The 23,293-nt window shown below is 40.6% G+C and overlaps 1 protein-coding gene across 1 annotated transcript in view; it reads left to right on the top strand.

Moving 5' to 3' along the window:
• Nucleotides 1-23,293, top strand: part of myo9aa (myosin IXAa) — a 119,417-nt gene that overhangs the window by 8,054 nt on the left and 88,070 nt on the right. Inside the window, 1 exon segment of the mRNA XM_036136172.1 lies at nucleotides 18,226-19,200. Coding sequence (XP_035992065.1) covers nucleotides 18,316-19,200 — 885 coding nt within the window. The 5' untranslated portion in view covers nucleotides 18,226-18,315.

The following is a 23,293-nucleotide window of genomic DNA, read 5'->3' as shown; positions in this document are numbered from 1 at the left end:
TCTAATTGATTTGAGTATTGAGCCGCATAGGACTGCATTCTCAATTTGCCTTTACAATGTCTACCAAAAGTATTCATACCTGTTAACTTTTTCACTTTTTGTCCCATTTAAAAGGATTGTTTGGAATAAGTAACCAATGACAGAATATTTTAGGGGCTACATGGTGGAGTAGTTGGCAACCCTGGTGCCTTGGAGGAACACTGGGATTTGAATCCTGGTTTGGAGCTGGCATGTTCTCCCCGTGAATGCGAGGCTACTCTCTGGGTACTCTGATTTCTTCCAACAGTCTAATAGCGTGAACGTAAAGTTCACTGGTTATTCTAATTGCCCTTAGGGGAGTTTTATCACTAGAACAATGCAAAGATAGACAATGTTGTTCACTGTGGGAGGTGTTTATTGTGCTTCCCTTGTCTTGTCCACCAACTCGACTCTTGGTCGCACTTTTGCTGGTGCAATGGCTCGATACCCTGACCCTAACGCTGAGCTACAGAAACCATGCTAAATAACACAATACCTTGCTTCTATCTGGAGTTGCCAGAGGGCATTCAAACTAAAGAGTCAGTCTTCAAAGAAAAGTCTGAAGAGCTTAGATTAAGCTCGCAATGCCTGGAAGTAGTATTTCAGAATGTTGATTTTAAAAAATTTCCTTCCACCGTTAACCAACATATTTCTGGTTCAAGCACAGTTTCCTCCACTTTGTCCTTCAATGAGCAGATGATGTAAAATAAACCATAAGGTCTCCGCTCTATCTGTTCCCTCAGTACACATTCTCACCAGTATGTCCCGTCATTCCCCTGTTCGAGGCAGGCAGCCAACATCAGCGTTATCATCACACAGCAGCTCATGCTGTCTCTCCGTGGGCTGCGGCTCCGACTGAACCACCGGCTCAGATTTCAAACGGCCTCCGATCTGCTGAGGGCAGAGAGACGGCAAGTTATCCCCCATCCTAAGAGAAGACAGCGAGAGCCTCTGTAACGCTTCTCTGTAATTACAGGTCGAGATTTTTCCCCCTAATAGGCTAAACAGATGTGCTTGGGGTAATTCTGCAACTCAGACCCAGCGCTGCACTGGATGTCCTCTCATTACTATCAGCTGACAAACGTCTGTGTGTAAAATTTGGATTAAAGGTTTTTACTGTTACTGCTGCGCTCCAAATGGTTTCAAGCAACTCCTAATTTGGGTGTTGACTGCCCATTTGTTACATTAGACAGGGCTTCAGAAAACATTTCTTCCGTTTGATTGGATTTAATTGACCTTGACAATGACGTGTTCTGGATTTGTCATTTTTATATATAACTAATGCCTTGCTTTTTAACTGGAGTGTGTAGACTATTTTCTGTCCACTGCACTGGAACTATTTAAGGTATTTCACAAAGTTTTTGACCCTTTGTGAATTGGGTAAATAAAATAACAATAAATTCAAACTTGTTCACCCAGTACTTGATTTTTTTTTTGTTTTGTTTTAGAAATTAATGAGATTGCGTGATTTACAGAAACGTTCCACATTGGAAAAAGAAATGTTGCCAGTTATGCAGTGATAGACTAAAGGCAACATGACATTTATGTTCAACCTGATTGCCAACTTCTATTTGCGCCTAACCTTCAAGCAATTATTCTCCGTTAGCATTCCCTTACTATAGGCTACTTTTGGAAAATTACTGTATCCATTCTTAAGTACTGGGATGCAGTAGCTTGAATCATTACTCATAAACTACTTGGTATGTTATTGTCAACCGGGGAATTTGCATTCCGTGGTTTTTGTTTGTTTCTGTCTGACCTCCAGTCCAGTTTGACTGCGCCGTACAGCCTGACACAGCATCTGCTAAAATGGGAATATGCGTGTATTTTTAGTCCAGCGGAGAGCCACCTCTGGCACGCCGCTGAAACATGCTGTGGCTAGTTGGAATCGTCTCGAGTGACTGCGATTATCTCAGATTAATGCCACCCAGCTGCTCCAGGTGGAGTCCAGCCTCTGGCATTGATCCTCTCTTCGGACATTCACGTCAGACTCTGCATATGTAATGTTGCTTTTTACATCCATGTATTACATGATGTCCAGGTTTTTGTGATCTTTTAAAAGAGAAGTTTGACCCGTTTTTCAGTTCAACTTCCAGGGAACCTCTGAACTTAAAAAAAATAACAACAAAGAACTAAAACTAATAAAGACTGAGCAAACAGCAGCTGTTGATGTGCCCTCTGTCTGCTGGAAAACTTTATTGCAGGGTGGTGCACTTTTCCCACTCAATCAGCCAAATGACTGTGTCATATTGATGTTTCCAGAGCTAGAAGGGAGTCTGAAAGGAAAAACATTTTTCCACTCACTACAACAATAAAACATGAGCATGACGTGAGCCCAAAAGCAACGGCTTGTTTTAGACACATTTCAACCTAAACCACAGATTTTACATTACATTTTATATTAATTAAAAAAAATTAATAAAAATGTTAAATTATGACAAAATGGGTGTGTTTGGTAAATAGGAGTTTGTGGGAATCTAAAAACAGGATTATCTTTATTATCCATCCATTGTCTATTCTCACTTATCGTTGCAGCGCCGGGTGCCTGTCTCTAGCGCTCATTGGGTGAGGTACGCCTTTGGACAGATTCAAGTTAATGTTTATTGTGCAAGGGTATTACATCTTTATGCAACTTTTTTTTATAGAGTAATACTTTAAGTTTAACAAGCTGAGTATGTGGTTAATTCAATTCAAATCAGTTTATATTGCGCCAATTCACAACATGTCTTCTCAGGGCACTTCAAAATGTCAATTCAATCAAATCATCCACAGATTGGTCAAAAAGTTTTCTACCTTAAAGAAGCCCAGCAGATTGCATCAAGTTATTGATTTGCAGCATTCACTCCTCCACTAAGAGCATATAGCCAGTGGACAGTCATCTGCATTGTCGTTGACTATGCAGCAATCCCTCATAGTGAGCATGCGAGGGGAAAATTCCCCTTTTAGTAGGAAGAAAACCCTCCACCAGCTGCTTAACAGACATGCCACCTGTAGCTCGCCAACTAGTCATATTCAATAATTTAGAACATTATAGAAAAGTAAATTTATTTCAATAACTCAATCTACTAAGAGAAACAGATTATATAGATGAACACAAACTGAAGATGTTTTAAAGCCTTTATTCCTGTTATCGTTTTTTTTCCACCTCCAGCCAATAAAAACACATCGTTTAAGATTAGAATTCAGACCAATAAAAAGCATAATTTTTCATGCAGAAATTTTTCATTTTTAATGAAAAATTTGTTTAATACCCTTTTCACAATTTTAGCGTGGGTGTTACATGTGCTATAGTGCCAAGGCTAAAGTGCCACAGTGTGGGTGTGTGCGTGTTTGGGAGGGACTTTCGAGGAGCTTCTTGCGAAGTATGACTAGACGCAGGCAAAACAAACCTTTTTAATTTTCTTGCCACCCTGGCAACAAGAACAAATACTTTGGTTCTCGCGGCGTATGCAGCAAGCTTAATCCCAGTATCTTTTCTTCCAAGCAGCTGACCAGGCGTGTCCAGAGGAGTACTGCTCTGTCACATGTGATGGGAGAAAACCTTGGTCACTTTGGTAACTTTTCTGTCACCTCCGTAGGTACAGTACCATACTTTTTCCTTTCCCTCAACCTTTCATTAGTATGCTTGGATAGAGCACTCTGTGAGAAACCTTTTTCTTTTGTGGCTCACAAAGGTTGTAAAGTGACAACTTTCACATAAGCTGCCTTCCTTGTGATTCTGTTAGCAATTACATAACATTTAACTGTTTAAATCTTTTTTAATTTTAAGTTTCAAATGACGTATAAAAATAAACCTTTTCACAATTTTGAGACACACACGTTTGTGGTGATCACTTTGTGACAGCTGGATACAACATTTGCTCGTGCCGCAGCTTGTTCCAAAGATTGTAAACAAGATGTTTCGCTTTCTTGGAGAGAAAGTTAAAACCTTGACATCAGATTATTACAGAACCTTTATTCAATAACAATGGCATGGGGCTGTTGTTGTTGAAGCCCCCATGGTGCAACACTTCCTGCTTCACCCATAGTGGCTGTCATTGTCCTAGGAGTGGACACAGGAAGTGGAAATCTCCATGGCAACATTAGAGGAGTGGTGCTGTTTACGCCAACTGGTGTTCTTTTATAGGCACCCCCCAGTTTGAATGTTTAAAACAGGGAGTCTCTGCTTTAATCATACTGGAGTATAATGGTTAAAAGGGTCTGGTTTGGTCGCTGTGTTCAATAAATAATGAAAATGGGAGAATAATACATTTGAAAGTTGTAGCACAAAGTGTGGAGGTTCCCAGAAGAGGAAAATGGACATGCTCCTGTTTCTATAAAGCTCCTTTTTTATGAGGGTCAGTTGAAATAAACCACCAGGTATTTACAGGCTTGATATTAAACTTTGCACTTAGAGTTTAAAAAATGACTATTGTAAATTTCAGCACGATTTCCTTGGTTTTCCGTTTTTAATGAAATTGAACAATAAACAGTTGACCAACCAGATCCAGCTCTGACTTGAGACTTTACTGACTGATGCAAACCAGAAACCTATGTTTTCCTCCAGTTATGTCCTTGGGACTTCAGCTGCCCAGTTGATTTCCTTCCTCTGTTTTCTCCCTCCTCTTTCTCCACGCAGCAACAAGAATTGGAGCCTGGACGGAAAAGACAGGCTCTGATTTTAGCGAGCCCCCTTGGCACTTCCTCCAGTGTCATATTTTCATGCTGGTGGTGTGTCACCTGCTGACGTTGGGCCAGAGGAATGTGGAGGGAGTTGGTGTCGGCCTGGGCGCTCCGTTCAGACTGACCTGCCTCAGATATCCGGTGCACCGTGCACGCTAAGAGGCCTACAGTCACTTTTAATTAGGGTGCCGACGGTGATTCCAGCACAGACTTGTTGCTGCATGTCATCAGGGCGTTTTGGTGACACCTAAAAACCACACAGCTGGAACTGTGACTGGATTTTAATTATCCCAATTATCTGCTATAAACGCTTTTGTTTGATACGATATTGTAATGCAACTATTGAATTTGTTGCATATGATACAGTACTGTGAGCAACTGTGGCAGGTGAATAGAAAGAATAGTCTTCTTACAATCCAAAAATTGTTGGTTCTTCCTACCAAATGTCATTTACCCCGTTTACACTACCCTTTTTTAATCGTGCCGAGACCAGTCCGAGCTTGGTAACTGAGATAACTATAGAGTGTAAATGGATCGCAAACTGAACTGAACCGAACCAGACACAACCACACCGCGCTAAATCTAGACCAGTTCGATGTGTGGGCTCTGCCCGGTTTTTCAGTAGCTCGGTTCTCAGATAACAAAGAGCGATGAGCAGACCGCGTCATCTCCTTACAGCCAGCTGATTAATTTTGCGGTTTGAGACATTGATAAAAATACTAGCTTCCCTATCGTGCCACACGGTTTCCAGTGATGATTCTGCTTAGCAGTGTGATGAACCTTAGCATCTGTCATTGTTTCCTGCATCTGTAAATCCTGATTAGACGTTCGTTTGTCTTATCCACGTCCCAAAAGCCGACTCAAGTAAATTCACCAAAGGTTGCCGTCTTCGCCTGACTCTCCGCAAAAAGCAATTATAACCAAGCATAACTTCCTGAATGTTACGGTCGCCGCCATTTTGATTTGCTTGAGTCCCTCCTTCAATCCTAGAGAGCAGTAGTACCGTAGATCGTCACTAGGAGGCGAGGAACCATGGTAGCGTGATGTGTAAATGGTCGTCAGAACCAAGCTAGGCACGGTTAACTGATCCATGCTTGGTCCGAGCTCGGCATGGATCGGTTTAACAAGGGTAGTGTAAATGGGGCTAATGTACCCCTGGGCAAGACATTTCAACCCAGGTTGCCAACTGTGTACATTTGTGAATGTGACGGGGTGACTGCGGCTCTTTAGTAAAGTGCCTGTGAGTGGTCGGTATGACTAGAAAAGCGCTAGATAAATTCAGTCAAATTACCCCTCAGTCCATTCACTGCACATCATTTTCTCTTCATTGGCACTGATCGGTTAGACAAGTAAAAGTCATGCATTTATCCTCATTCATGCATCAAAATATTTGTTGCTATCCTTTATTTGATTTTTATGAAGTTCAAAGTTAATGCAATGAATGCTGTGTAATTAAGACGTGTAATTAATAACAACAACAAAAACGGCATTTTACCTGGAGATCACAGACTAAAGCTGGTGTGGGGAAAAATTAGATTTCCTTAGATAGACTAGTACATCTGCAATACAAAGCTTAAAAATGTCTCCTGATGTCTACTCAGAAGATGTTTGCTTCTTTCAGTCTCCTAAAAGTAAATAAAAGGGCGATGTGAACCTAGATTTGCACAATATATTGAAATCACAATCAGACTCAACATGTGTGCGTGTGCAACACACCAATAGCAAAGGACTCCTTGGAGAAAATGTATTCCAAGTGTCTTGCATTCATACTCTGCATATCTATAATTTATAAGATGCGCTGAACGGACTAATCATTTTCAGCAACAATGTCGTAATGGTGTCCCTGTTAATATGCAGCCTTATATAGACCTTTATTCCTGGCTCTAATATCAGGCCTTGACGATTGGATCACATCTGGACAACTCTAAATACACTGCTAAAAAATTAGGTGAACACTTTTTTTAAAGGCATACTATGCAACATTTTTCAGTTAATTAACGTGTTCCATACCGTTTTGGATGATTAAATGAGTCATTTCAGGTCAAACAAAGGTTTTCTCGGCCGCCCTGGGGGTCTGTGGGGGAAATACCGCACTTGCAATTGCAAGAGCAGTCGGCCCGCACTCACAGAAGTCTCGCTTTACGGAGAGAACTCCATGTGTTTTTGCCCTGCCATTCACTATATGCACGCGCGAAAGCAACAACAAAGAACCGCGTGTTAACGTCAAATAAACATGCAAGCATATCGAGTTTTATTATTATTATTATTATTATAATCTTTTTTTTTTTTTTTTTTTTTTTTTTTTTTTTTTTTTTTTTATGTTGGCGAGACACTACCGCGGCTGCGGCTTGGCGAGGCGGCGGCTTGGCGAGGCGGTGGCGGTAGCGTCTCGCCAACATAAAAAAAAAAAAAAAAATAATAATAATAAAACTGGCGAGGCGGCGGCGGCCGCGGTCGCGGCTTGGCAAGGCTGCCGCCGCGGCCGCCTCGTCAAGATAGCGCTGCGGGAAGCTTGATGTTCATACCTTCACTGTGTTAGTCATTGTTTGTACTGCCGTTTTTTCCACTTTTCGTTGCGTTCGCCTGTCTGCTAAGCTCAAAACAACTGCGCCTGGCTGGAGAAACCAGAACAGCTGAGCATCTTTACGACAGTGCACTTTTACTTTCGCCCTCTGGGGGGAGCCTCGCTGGAAAATCAACCCCGGTTGCATAGTATACCTTTAATCATAGTAGAGTACCAAGTCAGTTATAAATATTGATCAACTCACTTCAGTAGTAGTGGAGGTTGCTAATCACTGTCGGCTGTTCTGATGTTAATGAAATTCACAGCAGGGCCTCTAAAGGGGCGACAATGAGGCGACCCCCCCTAAACAAGGGAGGGTTTCTGCAGGTGGAGGCCACAGACCTTTTCCTCTCCTCCATTTTTTTTACTCCCACTCCCACCATCATTGCTGCAGTCTACTGACCCCTGAAGCCACACAATGACTTTCCAAATGATTTTACTGTTTTACTCAGTCACCTTTCCACTCTTTCTCCAAATGTAATGTTAGTGTGGGACTTCAATTTACATTTGGACATTGGTAACCTTCCCCTCGCCAGAAACATTTTATTGTACCTGGAAATTTTTGGACTGAATACATTTTTCTCATTCACATCAAAGATGATACTCTGGATGTAGTCTGCTCTTCTGGTCTCACTCTTTTCAACTGCACAGCTGATTAACTTCAGATAACAATTTTCTCTCATTCAAAGGGGATATCCTGCAAAATTCACTTAGTTTAAATCCATTTTGTTGTTTCCGTGGAGTCTCAAGGAGTTTAGAAACTTGAATGTAGTCAGCCCATGTGGTGCGTAGATATCTTTATATTCTTTTTTGGGTCATAGTTTTAAAGCCATTTAGTTTTCTCTGTTCTGTATTATTTTTTTTAACAAATACGTCCCAATGTTTGCTGTGGAGCTGCCAAACAAGGTCCTGGACTACCAGCTTACCCGTGTTTACGAATCTGCCAGTTTTATTTCTCTGAGTGAAAAACATCAAGTGGACAAGTCAAAATGTTAGTTTGTTCATTACACTGTGCCCCAGCGTTCTACAGAACGTGCCGAATCGGGTGGAGATGAATGCTCTCCAACCTGGAAAGGGACGAGGTTTGAAGTGCCTCCTTTAAATTTAAAGAGACAGCACTCAAGTTGCTCTCTGACGCACCTTTTAAAATGGGTGAAAAGGGGAAACATGGGGGTAAATAAACCAGAAATTGAGACCAAAGTATTGCAGTTCAACTTTATATAGACCACAACTAAATTATTTCAATGTGAAAAGGAAGAGCTAAAAAGCATGGTATGTCCCCTTTAACATTTCCCTCCGTGTCTCTATAACCACGACACCACGCCTCATCTCGTTTCGTGCAGTAATATGGATACAGTATCCTCTTACATTTGTAGAACTCTGATCCCTGATTCTGTTTACAACTCAGATTAGCTGGCCTCTTAACATACAGATGGTTTAAACAATTTTCTTGTTCCAGAGTTCAAGACTTTGTGGCCAAAAATAACTTAAAAAAAAATTAGATTCCTGTGAATCTCAACTAAGCTGTCTTAATTAGGCCTGTATGATTTTGCCAATTTGCGATATAATTCAACCATAATTGCAATTACGATTTAATTTTGACTTTTCTCTGCACAAGCAACAAAAATGGTGTGTAGATGAAGATGTTTGTAAACAAGGACAGTTTAAACAGTTTTTATTAATCAGAATATTATTCAAGAGAATAGCTTTAAATTGAGTTGGACATCAATCTTTGTTGAACATAAAGTGCAACCAACAAACAAGTCTATGTATTAAACTGTTTGACCGCTACTTAATGCTGTGGGGAGATTCCTGAAAGATTCTGGTAAAATAAGTAAGTCTAGGAATATCATTGTGAGTTGGCAAATTTATAATTGCTGTTACTGTTTTAGCAAAGTGAGCAGATGAAACTCTTTACCCCTTGTTTTATGCAAGAAATCATTACATAAAAAAACAGAGGTATGCAGAAGTTCATAATTAGCTGGATTAGCAGTTACATGTTTTGGCTAGAACATAATGAGCTCTGGATGGGTTGACCTACTGTCGTCTCTGCAAAAGCCTTGAACAAGTCCAGCTGAGAAATGCGCAACTCTTGTCTTGAACATATAAAAAGTGTCTTTTATGAAGGTTAGTTGTTTTTGTTAGCCAATGGAGAGGCAGAATACTTTAAAAAGTAAATACATTTTGGTTAAAACAATGCAACCTAGCATTACTCTCTCTCTCTCTTGCTCTCGCTCTCTCACTCAGCGATGTCAGTGACAGATTTGCAGTTTTCAGAAGGATGACCTCTTGTTATAGAAAGCCGACTGAAATTGATCCTTAATGCTGGTGTAACAATGGGCGGCATTGAGGGCTTAGATCTATAGCTGCACTTCACTGGAAATGTCCAACAATGCTTCACTGACAATTCTAAGATTACAAAAAGAATACAGAATCTTCTTTCTGCTTTTAAATTTACTCTATACAAGTTTAAGCATCCTAAAATCTGAAGTCCTTATTTATAATACTGTTAAGATACCAAAAAGATACATTTACTAAGGGTTAATTTTTTCAGTTTTCCTAATTTTAACACGCGTACAAACCATATTCTGGGGGGAGGAGATCAAGGGCTGGTGTATGCTTTTTGAATGACATTTTTTTTAATGTTCTGATATTATAGCACATTTTGCTGTTCTTGTGCATCGTAAACTTGCCATTGCAGGATAACATGGTGACTGAATTAGCAGCGTGCTACGTAGGTCAGTCTGTGCAGGTTCAGAATACAGTCATGAAAATTGTTGCATGTTTTCATCAAGACAGGATGTCAGCTGGTACGATCCGGGTGCTGCACCACTAAAAGATTCAGCCGTGCAGTTCAGGTGCTGTGTGTATTTAAGCTTCCCCTGAAATATTCTCTTCCCCTGACTTCTTTAGGTTTAGGTGTGGGTCCTGTTAGGGTTAGTGGACCAAAAGGAGTCCAAAAAGAGGATGTTTTGTACCCTTTGTAGAAATGCTGAGAATTGTGAACCATCCCTAACAGCGCTAGAGCAAGGTATCTATTTTTTTCTGAGTATTGGGTCTTACTGGTTTTCCCTTTGTAATGTACTACAGGAACCTCGAAAACAACCTAAAACATTGAAGTTAGTGAATTAGTCAGGCGAGGTGCCTTGGTAGTGAGCCTGCAGCTGGCTGCTTATTTCACCTACAGATGTGGTAGGAGCTGGATGGTATGACTCTGGTAGCAAACCAATAATGATCTCCTTTTGCCCTATCTTAAGAAATTTCAAAACTGCCCACTTTGTTTTCATGTTCAAGAAGAAAATTGCTATTACCCCTTGCTTTGGTTGACATACACAGTCCTGAGCGATGGAAACCGGGCTAACCAGTCCTTCAGAAATGTGTACCTTTTCTGCACAGTCCCCTACTATGTAGCTACTCTCAACACCACTATTTTGTTAAGAGAGATTTGACACATGAGTTGTAGAAACAAATGTCACAATTTAACAACTTTTCCAATGTGGGTGTTTAGGGATAGGTTTAGAAGCCAGGATTACAACTACGTTGACGGCTTCTTCAACACTTCAGTAACTTAGTGTTGTCAACAGACCCAATGAAAGGTTTTTATTTGTCGACTCTTTCAACAAACCACGTCGACTCAAACTACTTCTTTACTTCAAAATAAAAGTCTAAAACACCCACCTTGAAGCGCGCCCCTTCAAATTCAGCGCCCTTAATCAAGAGACAGATTTCGCTTTGACCAAAATGTTTTTTAGTATCACAAGATCTCTTTACACTGGCACAGTTTGTCCTGATAGTAAACTCATATAAGCTCTGGGCTCAGCTCCACAGCATTCATTACTTCTTGTGGAGTTTTCTAGCATTGATTTTGCTTGTCTTCCTGTGTTAAATTGCTATGCGACTAAACCCAGTGCATGATTTCCTACTAAACTGTAGTCTAGATCAGGAGTCTGCAACAGTTACAATCCAAAGCACCATTTTTGTCCTCAATCCAGCTAAATAAAACTTCAGAGCTGACAATTTTTACTTGAAGTTTTGAAAAAAGAAAACATATTTGTTGATCGATTTCTACTATAGTATATTGTCAATTTTAGGATTTGAGATAAAGAAAACACAGAACCTTTGCAAAAAGAGGATGGATGCATTTTCTCCTATGGGATGTATTTTAGGAAAAAAACTCACAATTTGCATTCTAAGGACTAGAGAAATAGATCTAAAAATACTGTCTTATCCTAAATTAAATGATGTTATTCCATAAAAAAACTGAAAACCACCTGAATTTCCTATGTCTATCTTTAAAAACAGGTTGTTGTTGGTAGGTTGTTCTTTATCATTTTCGGCCAAAGTTATCCTTTGTCTAGATGGTTCATTCATAGGTCATCTTTCTGCCTTTTATTGGCTCTGGTGTTGATTGGTCTTTTTCGTGAAGAAGAAAATAAAGAAAACTGCTGGTTAATGATAATCACATTAGTGCAACCAAGAAGAAAAACTAATTGTTGTTTATGTGAGGTCTTAAGTCACATGTGTGACCAAACGGGTTGTTTCTGAAGCCATGAATTAAGTCTCTTTTTTTAGTAAATGGCAACTGAGTAGGTAAATTCTGCAAATGTAAGCCTATTGATTTATGGACATTACTGTGTTACTTTTGAATCACTCTTGAATACAACAAATTTTAAGCCTAAATTCAATTTCTTATGTGTATATAGTTTAGAGTAATAGGTATTTCATAGAGATTAATGCATGATCATTTTTACAGTCACACTGTTCAGGTGTTCTCTCGTTAGGTCACCAGATGAATTGTTTTTCCTTCTAGCTATTTAAAATCCAGAAGATTGATAACTTTGGAGTCTTTGGTTCTTGTAGTGCTGTTAATCCAAAGATGCAGCTCTTCCCTCTTGTTGTGCAGATGGTCAGAAGATTGTCTAATGAAGTAATAGTTCTGTCTTATAGGAAAAAGCAGGTATTGTTTCCGTGATTTGCTTGTGGTAAAGGTCGCGCTAAGCCTCTAATCGACGTGCAGATAATTGTCCCCAGCCCTGTGTTGAACTATGATAGCATCTGACCCAAGTTTAACTTTAACAATAGCTTTAAGCAGGAACTCTCATCTTGTGTGTTTTACAAATTCAATATTTACCTCATGTGAATTCCAGCGTTGTTTCTTTGTGGTATGTTAGTTGAGAGATTGCATCGGCCCTGATCTGCTGTGTCTTGAGGAAAGAAAACCTGCTTTCTCTGATTTCAGGTCAGATAACTCGTCTGTGGTGCCTTAATGCTAACCATTCATGTCATGAAAGTGGGTCTGATTGTGGTTCAGTCGTTTAAGGAGACGAGGAGAGGCCGTAGTAGGTTTCCTCTAAATATACTCTGTGTATTCTGTCTCGTCCTTCAGAGCCCAAACTTCCCACTTTTATGGATCAGACCTTTTTAATTGTTGGTGTGGAGACACGGCCATCGGGTGACATGATGTCATGCCTCACCATGTTTTCCTGGCTTTTATCACTCTGCTTTGCATATTTGCCTTTTTACGTAATGATTGTATAATGTGGAGGACTGCTGATTGGATTTTTTTTGTTGTAATTGTTGACATTAAACTCTACTTAGTTTTTGGTCACATCGTCCCAGGTAATGTATAAATCATAGAATAAAAATGTTAGTGTCTGTGCTTATCATATAAGTTGTTAAATGGAAACACCTGTTACACCTCTTGTCTTCCATTAGTGGATATTATGAAAACGCCCTCCGCCATAGTTATTACTCACCAAAGCGCACAAACTAGTGATGCACCAATTCAGTCAGTGACTGTCATTTTTCCCTTCACTGTCTGTCACCAGTGATGAGCCTACACAAGCTTATCTTGCTCTTGTCACATTTGTCTTTTAATTTAACACTAAACAAATTGGTTATTTGATCAGAAAACTGGAAAATGAGCCAATTTCTACCCAGATCTACCTTTGAGAGAGCATTTGACTTTGGTTTAGAGAGGAATTCATGGGCGACTTAATGACTGTGGGGTGCTCGGGTCCTGTTGATGAAAAACATCCTCCTTCCACTAACTTGCTTGATAACTGGTATGAGGTGTTTGGAGAAAACACAGCATATCAGCGCAAACGCCACACTGTTCATTATGGCCGGACATTTCTACTTGTTTCAGAAGTTCTGTGCTTCATTCAGACGCAGGTTTGCTGCCCCGAGTCGTCTTAACGTGTTCTTGGCTAAGATGTGGGTGACGTGTCAACGCAATAATCTGCTTCATGCTTGAAGTTTAGGACCTTCTTAATATCTGCAGGAGTCACAGATCAGAGTTAAGTCACTTTCAGAAATGAAGTAAGATACAACTTTGGAGTTAGAAGATGTGAAGAATAACAAAATAATAGAATGAAACAATGATGAAGTTAACGCAAAAAGTGAGCATCTTAAAAGGGAAACATTTGGAAATGAAGGATAAATTAAGATTATTTTCACAATACTCTGTCAGTATTCCAGGTATTCAGTCATAATTATTCAATATTACAGTTTTTGGTATTAATTACATTATTTTTATCTTTTTCATGCCTTAGATTTCCAAATCTGCCTAATACAGTTCTCTGCGGATAATTTGCTTAACAGTAAGTAAAGCGAACTGTGCAGATTATACATGGCTACATTAGATTTGCATAGTCTTAAAGCTGTCTACTCTCAGTGAAATGTCTGATTGCAGTGTCCAGAGTGTTGGAGGCTGTGTTTTCCTGTCTGTAGGTAAATAGTCAGTCAGCATGTCCCTGGGCCGTCCAGCACCGACACAACCCTAAATCCCCCACCCATCCGCTAAGTAGTAAGCTGACCATCTGTTCAGGACAACAAGTCATAACTTGCTGCTTAAAACACATACTCATATATGCAGCTGTAAACTGAAAGCTTAACCAGGGTGACCGAAACCTCAGACTAATCCCTTCAGTTTAGTGTTTATATTAAATTCAATGGCTTTCTGCCATTTTATGCTGAAAATAACAAGAGGTCCTTTCTTTTCTTGTGCTTTGCATTTAAAATATGGCAACATCTTGTACGCAGCGTTTTACTTTCATGCAGGTAGTATCAGGTGACACATGGCAGGTTGGACAGGGGCCAACTGGAAGCTCTTGGGACTGGGAGCAGCATTGTCATTTCCCTGTTAGAGAACTTCACACTCGTCTGTGTGCTCCAGCCATATTTGTCCCAGCTGCATCTCTTGATTTCATGTTTTCAGCTTCTTCAGAATTCAGATTGATTTTAAAATATATAATCTTTTATCATCTTCTACATGTGTTGAGATACTTAAGCTCAGCTCCCCAAAGATTCTCAAAGAGCTCCTATCTTAGCCTATAAGGTCCTTCCTAGGAGTCTTGGCTTAAAAGAGATTCTGATAGTTGCTGAGAGCGACTCAGAGTAAAGATGACAGATTTTTATCTTAGTGAGGACTTGTGGTTGACTCCGTTGATTGGTGTGACGCTGTCTTTCAAGAGCTGTGATTGGATGATAGTACAAGAAAACGACACGAATGCGCTCCTAGTAATCAAAGGAGAGAAATTAACTGATTAGACTGGATTCAGAAATGTGTCATGATCATGAAATTTAGCTAAATTAATTGTCACACACAATCCAAATGTTTGAACGGACCTTATGTCCTCACCATTATTTTGATTTGCTTATTTATTTTTACTCGACAGTCATTTTACGACTTCATCTATTTGGTATTGATGCGCACCTGTCAGCATTTTACTAAAGATAGAGGGAAATAAAACAACTCAACAGCAGCGCTGCCCAGCGCACAGCTCTGGAAGAGGATAGAGAAGTGTTGGAGAATAAATTGGATCCTTGGATCATGGCGCACATACATGGACTTTGAAGCATGTTGCCGCCGATCACTGCGTGTCCTGATGCTTTTACCCACCAGCCTAGTGAGAATTAAGCGCTTCAGCAATCAAAGCAAGGAGACTACATCAGGCAGGCAAACTTCTAGATTACCATTTAGGCTACTGACATCATGCATGCATCATCATGCAATGCAGAAAATACTTTCGCACCTCTTTTTATATATATTCTTTAATTTCTCCACTTTTTATTCATGATTATTCAATATTTCTCCCATTATTTATCCTCAATAAAATGACTTTACTAGAGCCGTGCCTTTAACCTGTCAGGCCACTGAAACTAATTTCACTCTATGGGGATGATCCAGTTTATGTTATCTGCATATTAATAATTATGATTGTTTAAAATCCCCCCCCCCCCCCTTAAAATTATGTCACAAATGGCTACTTTTAGTCTTAGGAATCTTTGTAAGTATGGGCGCTGGTGTGCTCATAGCATTGATTATCTTAGGTTTTTTAAACGGTGAAAAAATAAAGTAAAACAATCTATAAAAATTACAGGATGATATTTTTGGCTCCACCCCTGTCTTAGACTCCAACATGCGTTCTGCTGGCAGAGGTATAGTGTGTCCAAAAACTGCTTCACTGCCACAAGCATTTGAAGCCTTAAACCAGTCTTTTATAATAGCTTATAAGAAACAACCAACTAATGTTCTGTTAAAAAGCCACAGAATTTATGAAAAACAAAATGTATATTTTTTAAATTTTTTATTCAACTCGTCTGAGTAAAGCTGCTCATACCAAGTAAGGTACAATCTTTAATTACTGAATTGTAGATTTTTAAACTGCAAAAACCGACCTTACTGCGCCTCAACCTGAGAATAAGTAGTTATTGATCTAACAGAGTAACATGATGGCCTTGTATCAATTCCTAGAAACTTTCAAAATGCCTGACTGTCAAGTCAGGAAACGAAACACTTCTGTGCAGTATGAAAGGTCTGCCAGGCAGCAGATGTGCTTATCTGACTTACAGTAACTCGGCAGTAAGCAGAAATGTATTTTTCATATTTTGAACTGTACTGACTTGCTGCAATAAGCAAGAAAAATGTTGTTTATAAAAACAATAAAATAGCTTAGCTATGTTGAAAATTTAAAACAAACTAAAAAATAACCCAAAAGACAGAAGATGCATCCTACTGCATTTTTTTTGTCATTGACTGCCCAATGCAAAGGGATGGTTGAACTCGGTCTTAAGCCCTATTGGCATGGGATAAGTATTATCGGGGGACCCCGTGTAATAAATATGGCCGTTGGTGTTGCTGGGCCGGGACCAAAAAGGTTTTCTAAACACTGCAGTGCAGTCTTTATCCTATTCACGTATCGGCTCCCGCCCAATTCTGTCCTAATCACAGAGATACCTATTCACATTGGGTTAGTATTGTCACAGGACCTCAGAGTTCAGCTAAATATAGTAGGTCATTTGCAGGGGAATTTTTACTTTACAAATTACTGACATGGCTGATTTGCACGGGACTAACAACACAGAGAATCTCCAATCATTACACATCCCATGTAGTGCCTAGGTAAAACTAATCCCGTCAGCATTGGGCCCTAGACGTTTATAGTCCTATACGTCCTTTTTTGTCCTGGGATAACAAGGTTAACTACGCTTTGCTCCTGATCTGAGCTTGGATTGGTGAAAAACGATGGAAGGATGGAAAGCTTTAAAGTGTTACTGTCCATAAATGGTTTGGATGACGCATGACATGAAGTCCAGATTAGCGGCACCAGCAAAACTCAGAAGTACTGAAGCTTAGACTCAAAACAGAAGATGGGAGACCCAGACACTCTAAACAGCTTCAGACCAGTTGAGTAGTTGACCATCGAAAGTGAGCATCTTCCCTGTCCCCCACACAAAAACAAGACTACCAGTAACTCTCAACTAATTTAAGGAAAACCAAAAGATTGGTTCTAAAGATGGCGCGTGTATTAACGAGGAGTGGGCCCTTCTGTGCTGGAGCTCCATTCAGTTTCGTTAGAACTTGCTCACCCTACCGGCTCTGAAAAGATCGACAGCGGCAAACACAACTCATTGATAAAAATGAAGACACCTGGGACATGTAACATTTATCCCATGAAAATGTGTGCTTATGTTACTGTGGATGGAATAATTTCACACAGGCCTGTCTCTGGCAAATTCCAACACATCTCGTGATGCAATCAGCATTTAATGCATAGGAATGTCATGTTTCCTAGATTTAGTGTGATAGAACGTCACAATGTCTGACTTATGACAGAGTGTTGTAAAATGTATTTTTTTATCTGCAGCTTCATAGTGTAAAGTGTTACATAACGCACAGATCACGCTAAGGTAACAGTGCTTCATTCGCTGAAGGTCACAGCCTTTGCAATCAACTCCACAGAACTTTAATCCCCACAGTTGTGCCCTGATACGCCGCTTCTCATCCTGGGCCGACGTTGCAATTGCCATTTGCTAATTTTTATGCTATTTACAGATACTGTAAATAAAACAAAAAAAAAAACCCACATAAAACTGATTGGTTTTTTTTCATTTTTTTTGTCTTTTATGACATCTGTCTGTGTGACTAAACTATCTCCAGCATGGTGATCAAAAACAAATCAGAATGGAAGAGAGATCCCGTCACCAGCTGGGATGTTTTAATTCAGCCTCTCCCTGTGACCCCCTGCTCCCCCCACGGTGCCCCTCCACTCTGCGTTGAAGCGGGAACTTGTGAATGGTGCGATTGTCTGCGGAGCAGAGAGGATGGCAGCTGCTGCTGTCGGGCTCTGTGAGGAGCTTATGTGAGCGATCGCAGTGGGTAGGAGTGTTAATGGTCATCCCGCCGAGCCTGATGACTTTTCCTTTTATCCTGTGTGACTGTGCATGTCAGGCTCCCCGCAAAATTATTCGACCCTTTAGCCGATTACGTAACGGCGCATGAGGGTCTTGTGTTATAATCTGGGACGTTTCGTAATCTGGAGGGTGGGAGTGCGCTGCGCAGAAATCCCTGACTGTAAATCAGTTTTAAAAAGTTCATGCGTTGCACAGATGTTGAGCCTGGGAGTGCGTTTTTATTCTAGTAACATCTGGACTGGTTGTTACTGATATCTCTCTTTTTACTTTCTTCTCCTTTGCAGCGGTGATGTCTTGAGGCGGTGGTCTCACCAGCCCAGTAAAGGACGTGCCAGTACCGGGCCGCTGCCTCTAATGGGATCTCCTGCTCCGCCATGAGTGCTCGCGATGGCGTTGGGGGCGTCGGCGGCATGGGCACCCTGGGCCGACGGCAGCGCTACGAGAACTCAGAGTTCACCGTGCGCATCTACCCGGGTGCCCTCGCGGAGGGCACCATCTACTGCCCGATCAGCGCTCGCAAGAAGACCACGGCCGCCGAGGCCATCGAGCGAGTCATTGAGCGGCTGCAGCTGGACCGCACCAAGTGTTACGTTTTGGCTGAGGTGAAGGAGTTTGGTGGGGAGGAATGGATCCTGAACCCCACCGACTGTCCCGTGCAGAGGATGATGCTCTGGCCCCGCGTGGCTCTAGAGCTCCGCCCTCTGTCAGGTGGCGAGGATTATCGCTTCCTCCTGAGGCAGAAGAACGTGGATGGCTCTATCCACTACGGATGCAGCCTCCACATGTGGCTCCAGGTGACAGAGGAGCGAAGACGCCTGGTGGAACGCGGACTGCTGCCGCAGCCTGATTCTCAGGGTGACCACGCCGATCTGTGCTGCCTGCCGGAGCTCAACGAGCGCTCGCTGCTGGACAACCTGCGCTCTCGCTTCCGGCAGGAAAAGATCTACACCTACGTTGGAAGCATCCTCATCGTCATTAACCCCTTCAAGTTCCTGCCAATCTACAACCCCAAGTATGTGAAGATGTATGACAATCATACGCTGGGAGACCTGGAGCCGCACATTTACGCCGTGGCGGACGTGGCCTACCACGCCATGCTGAGGAGACAGAGGAATCAGTGCATCGTCATATCTGGGGAGAGCGGCTCCGGGAAGACGCAAAGCACAAACTTTCTCATTCATCATCTGACTGCCCTCAGTCAGAAGGGCTTTGCCAGTGGAGTGGAGCAAATCATCTTGGGAGCCGGACCAGTATTAGAGGTGAGGAATACACTTTAAATCTTAGTTTTGTTTTTGATGTGACTCTAAAAACCTAAAACTTGCCTTACTTGAAGACCTATTTTTTTGTGTGTGGGGGGTTTCTTGTATATGGATGATACTACTTCTACTTTCTCAGTATTCAATTAAATTCAGTTTTATTTATATAGCGGCAATTCATAACGCTAACACGCCATATTAAGCCACTTTATATCAAATTCAATGAAATCAGCCAGACAGTTTGCTCAGAAAGTTTCCCATCTAAGGAAACCCAAAATATTGCATCGAGTCTTGACAAGCAGCATTCACTCAAGTTGTGAAATAACTGCAAATAATAAACTACTTATTTATTACTCATTTCAAAGGATGTCTGTATGGCTAGAAAATTAAGCAAAGACGTCACAAATTGAGAAGACCCAAATTGATTCAACCTGTGACATGTTATGGGAAATTGCCATGAGGAAAAGCAGACAAGTTCTCACAGCTAAAAAAATAAAAAATTGAAAAACAGAAGTAAAAAAAACATTTCACTACGAGGGCCTGCCAAAATCTAAGACGTAATCTAGCCATAACATGGATGGTTTTTGTCTGGTTTTGCCAAACTCCTCAGGTGCATTTACAAGGGCAAATACTGCATCATATTTTCAGTTTTTTTTTTTCTTTCAACTTTGTTGAGGCTTGATGGTTATGTTATTTTTGTGTCCAAAATCAAAGACTTTATAAAACAAATAAAAGTGAGAACAAAGCTGCTGGGAATGCAGCTGAAAGTTGCCAAACTTTGAGAGATTAACAAAACAGTGCTTTACAGATGCTGCTTTAATATCCAATAATGTTACCGTCTTCTTGTTTCAATGGGCATGACTCAAAATACTCTTTTTGGGGCAGAAAAGTGGGTTTTAAAAATAACAATCTGCATTAGGAAGTATTGGAAAAGCAAACTGCGGCATATTTATCATTGTCATACTTGTAAGATTTAGAGGATTTCTGGCTCTAAATACAACGATGCATGCCTATTGAAGCTTTCAGTCACATCATTGTGTCTGATGGTTTTGAGTATGCAGAAAATGTCAGGAGCAAGGTGGTTTATCACTGTAGTAGCCGCAGCATCTTAAGGTGCTTGGTGAAACAAAAAGGAAGCTTGATGGTAGTCCCACTCATGCGGTGAGGCCTGCATGCACCGGTGGGGCTTGGCAGTTTTGATTTCTAAGGCGATCTGGATTGTGAATATCTTGGGGCCTGGTTATACCTCAAAACATCTGGGATTATCTGATGATGAAACATTAGATGACCCTTACTAAAACTTTTTTGTGGTTGAAAAACAATTGAACTTATAAATCAGTACCTTTTTGAATGTGATCTCTTTTTTTTTAAGTGTATTGTCTGGTTCGCCTTGTTTGTTGCCAGAACCTTGGATAATTTACTTTAGGTGTTGGGGAATCTCTGCAGCCATAGTTTACAGTGTGGCTCATTGCAGCTGCTACCTCCCTCAGCATTAGTTACACAATGCTGCTTTTCTGCCACTGTCTCTTGCTGCTCTTGCACACAGACACATCCAGAGACTTGGTACAGCCTCAGTCCAGCTGTGTGGGGATTATTTAGAGCACAGAGGAACTTTATCGGCATGCAGGCTGGGAATCATCAATGGTGTACTTCTAGATTCTTGTCTTTCTCTGCACAGTAGAAATAGTGTCTCAAGGTGGACGTTGTGGAGGCCCAGCCAAAGGTTTGTAAAGGAAACTGGTTGGTTTCCCATCACTCAAGACATTCCTCTCATATTCCTTTTTTTCCTTGAGGGACCTGCAACTATAATACAGTCCATTTTATATTCTTTGATGGGGTCACCACAGCAATTTTTTTTTTCCTGTTTGCCTGACTGAATTCCTGAGAGTTGCCTAACATCAATCCATGGTGTGCATGCTGCTGCCCATATGAAAGACAAATATGTGCTGTGTTGTTAAGATTCTCGCTATACGTCAGCGTGGGTTAGATTGCTCACCGTCACACTTCCTGATCACTAATTGTTTACTTTTGGTCCACTTATTAAGAATGAGCCTGTGTCTTTTCTTTGTTTGGGTTCATGCTGCCAAAAAGGACTTTACTGATGACTGTTCCTTCTTACTTAGGACAAGTCATAAGTTCATGAACCTGTAAAACGCCTTTTTAGCATTTTTAAATCACAAATATAACTGCTTGGAGTCTAACGAATGCTACCTGGCCTTTAATTGGAACTGTGCATTTGATTTAAACGACAGCAAGTTGCTCGGTGTGGGTCGCAACAAAAGTGAAATATAAGAAAGTATCTCATATCCAGTGTTAAGTATTGCAGAAGATCTGTGATGCTGCTCTCTTCCAAAGGCTATTTTTAATCTTGTTAGTGAAGGGCGTCTAAATTGAAATAAAAGTTTTGGTCATTTTAGATCACCGTCAAGTTGAAACTATGACCTCAGAAGCCAAGTTCAAAGGTAACAAAACAGACGGCAGTTCAGGCAGCAGGTAGCTCTGCACTACGCTTTATTGCTCTCCGTTTGGCAAATAAAGTTCTCAGGAATGCCATTCATGTGTGTGACTCTCGGGTTAATGTGTAAGCACATTGTGTCAGTCCTCAATGGCCCAGCACGAGTGAGTAGCTCCGAGTGCAGAGGAGCTGCCCTTAATTGTTTGCACAACGAGATTGCATATCTGCCCTTCTGGTGATTCATGCAAAGCCTGGAGCTGCTGTGCTACTGCAGGGAGAGATGGACGAGAGGACCGAGAGTGCAGGAGGAGTTTACTTCTGTAGCATTGTTTCTCCCTTTGCTGCCTTGAGGCTTTTTTTTTTTTTTTTAGGTAAGTAAAACCAGAACAGGGAACCGGTGTATTAAGCGTTTTCTTTTTTCTCCATCACTGTGTTATCTCTGAAGTATTTTTAGCTTGTTTTTTAAGTAACCTTTAATGACTGTATATAATACTCTGTTATAATGTAAAGAATAGGGATGCACTAACATGAAATATGGGCCGATTTCAATACCCAATATATTGGCTGAAACCCCCTATTTACCAATGTAATATACGTTATATACATTTCCCTGTCCATTCGATGCTGTGAAAAAATGAATACACGGCTGACATTGCTTCTTCTCTGCTTCAGTTAAACACCTCACAATGATGCGCTGCATCAATATCACCGTCACATGCCGTAACAAACACCACATGGCCAACTCCTTCCCCTCGCCTTTCTGAAACGCATACCCAAACGGCAACAAGATGGAAATAAACATCGGTTATTAATATTGGCCTAGTTTTACTAATGCAGCCAGTGCCGATATGCCAAAAAGCTACTAACATTGGATGATACCGATGCTAATGCTGAAATATCGCGTATCCGATATTTAAGAAGTTTTTACTAACCTCAGTTCACATTTAGGTGGAGATGCAGCCATTAACTCATTTTAGGTTTTATTTGAAGTTGAACCTGGTAATTCAGATTTTTTTTCTTCTTCTTCTAAGCAGTATAACCCACAAGATAAACAAAATGTGCTGCTGGTACCTGATTTAGGATTATATCAGAAGAACGTCCTCAGTTATCACTCAACACATGCCTCTTAACCTTCATCTGATTTTTTTTTTTTAAAGTGCATCAAATGAGGCACTGGTGGGATATTTGTCATTGTTATTTATTTGAAATACTTGACCTGACAATGAAATGAGAATTGTCTCATTTCAGTCTGTGGCCGTCTTATTGGTGCATACCAATTTCAAGGTTTTGAGCAAAACAGAACAGTTTTTAATTTGTAAAATCCTCTTCCATCTTGTGATGAAGAAAATGTATTGTTTCGCAAATAATAATGCATGAAGAAAATTATATTTGCCATTTTTAGGAGATGCAAGACGTGATATTCCTCTACTTTTTTTTTGTTTTTAGAATTAGTGGAGTGATGCTTATGTCTGGATTAAAAGAGTTTACAGATCATTACTTCAAAGTGACTTAAACATTGCATGTAAACAGTTCCACAGCACACAGCAAAGCCAACATAGTCATCTCACTTTTAAAAAGCAAGGAAACATTGAGACTTAAAGTGCATGGAAAGATATATTTTTTTTAAATCCATGATGGAAG

This window comes from Fundulus heteroclitus, chromosome 4 (genome assembly GCF_011125445.2).
Source record: "Fundulus heteroclitus isolate FHET01 chromosome 4, MU-UCD_Fhet_4.1, whole genome shotgun sequence".
Lineage (NCBI taxonomy): Eukaryota > Metazoa > Chordata > Actinopteri > Cyprinodontiformes > Fundulidae > Fundulus > Fundulus heteroclitus.
This window is presented reverse-complemented; position numbering and strand designations above follow the sequence as displayed.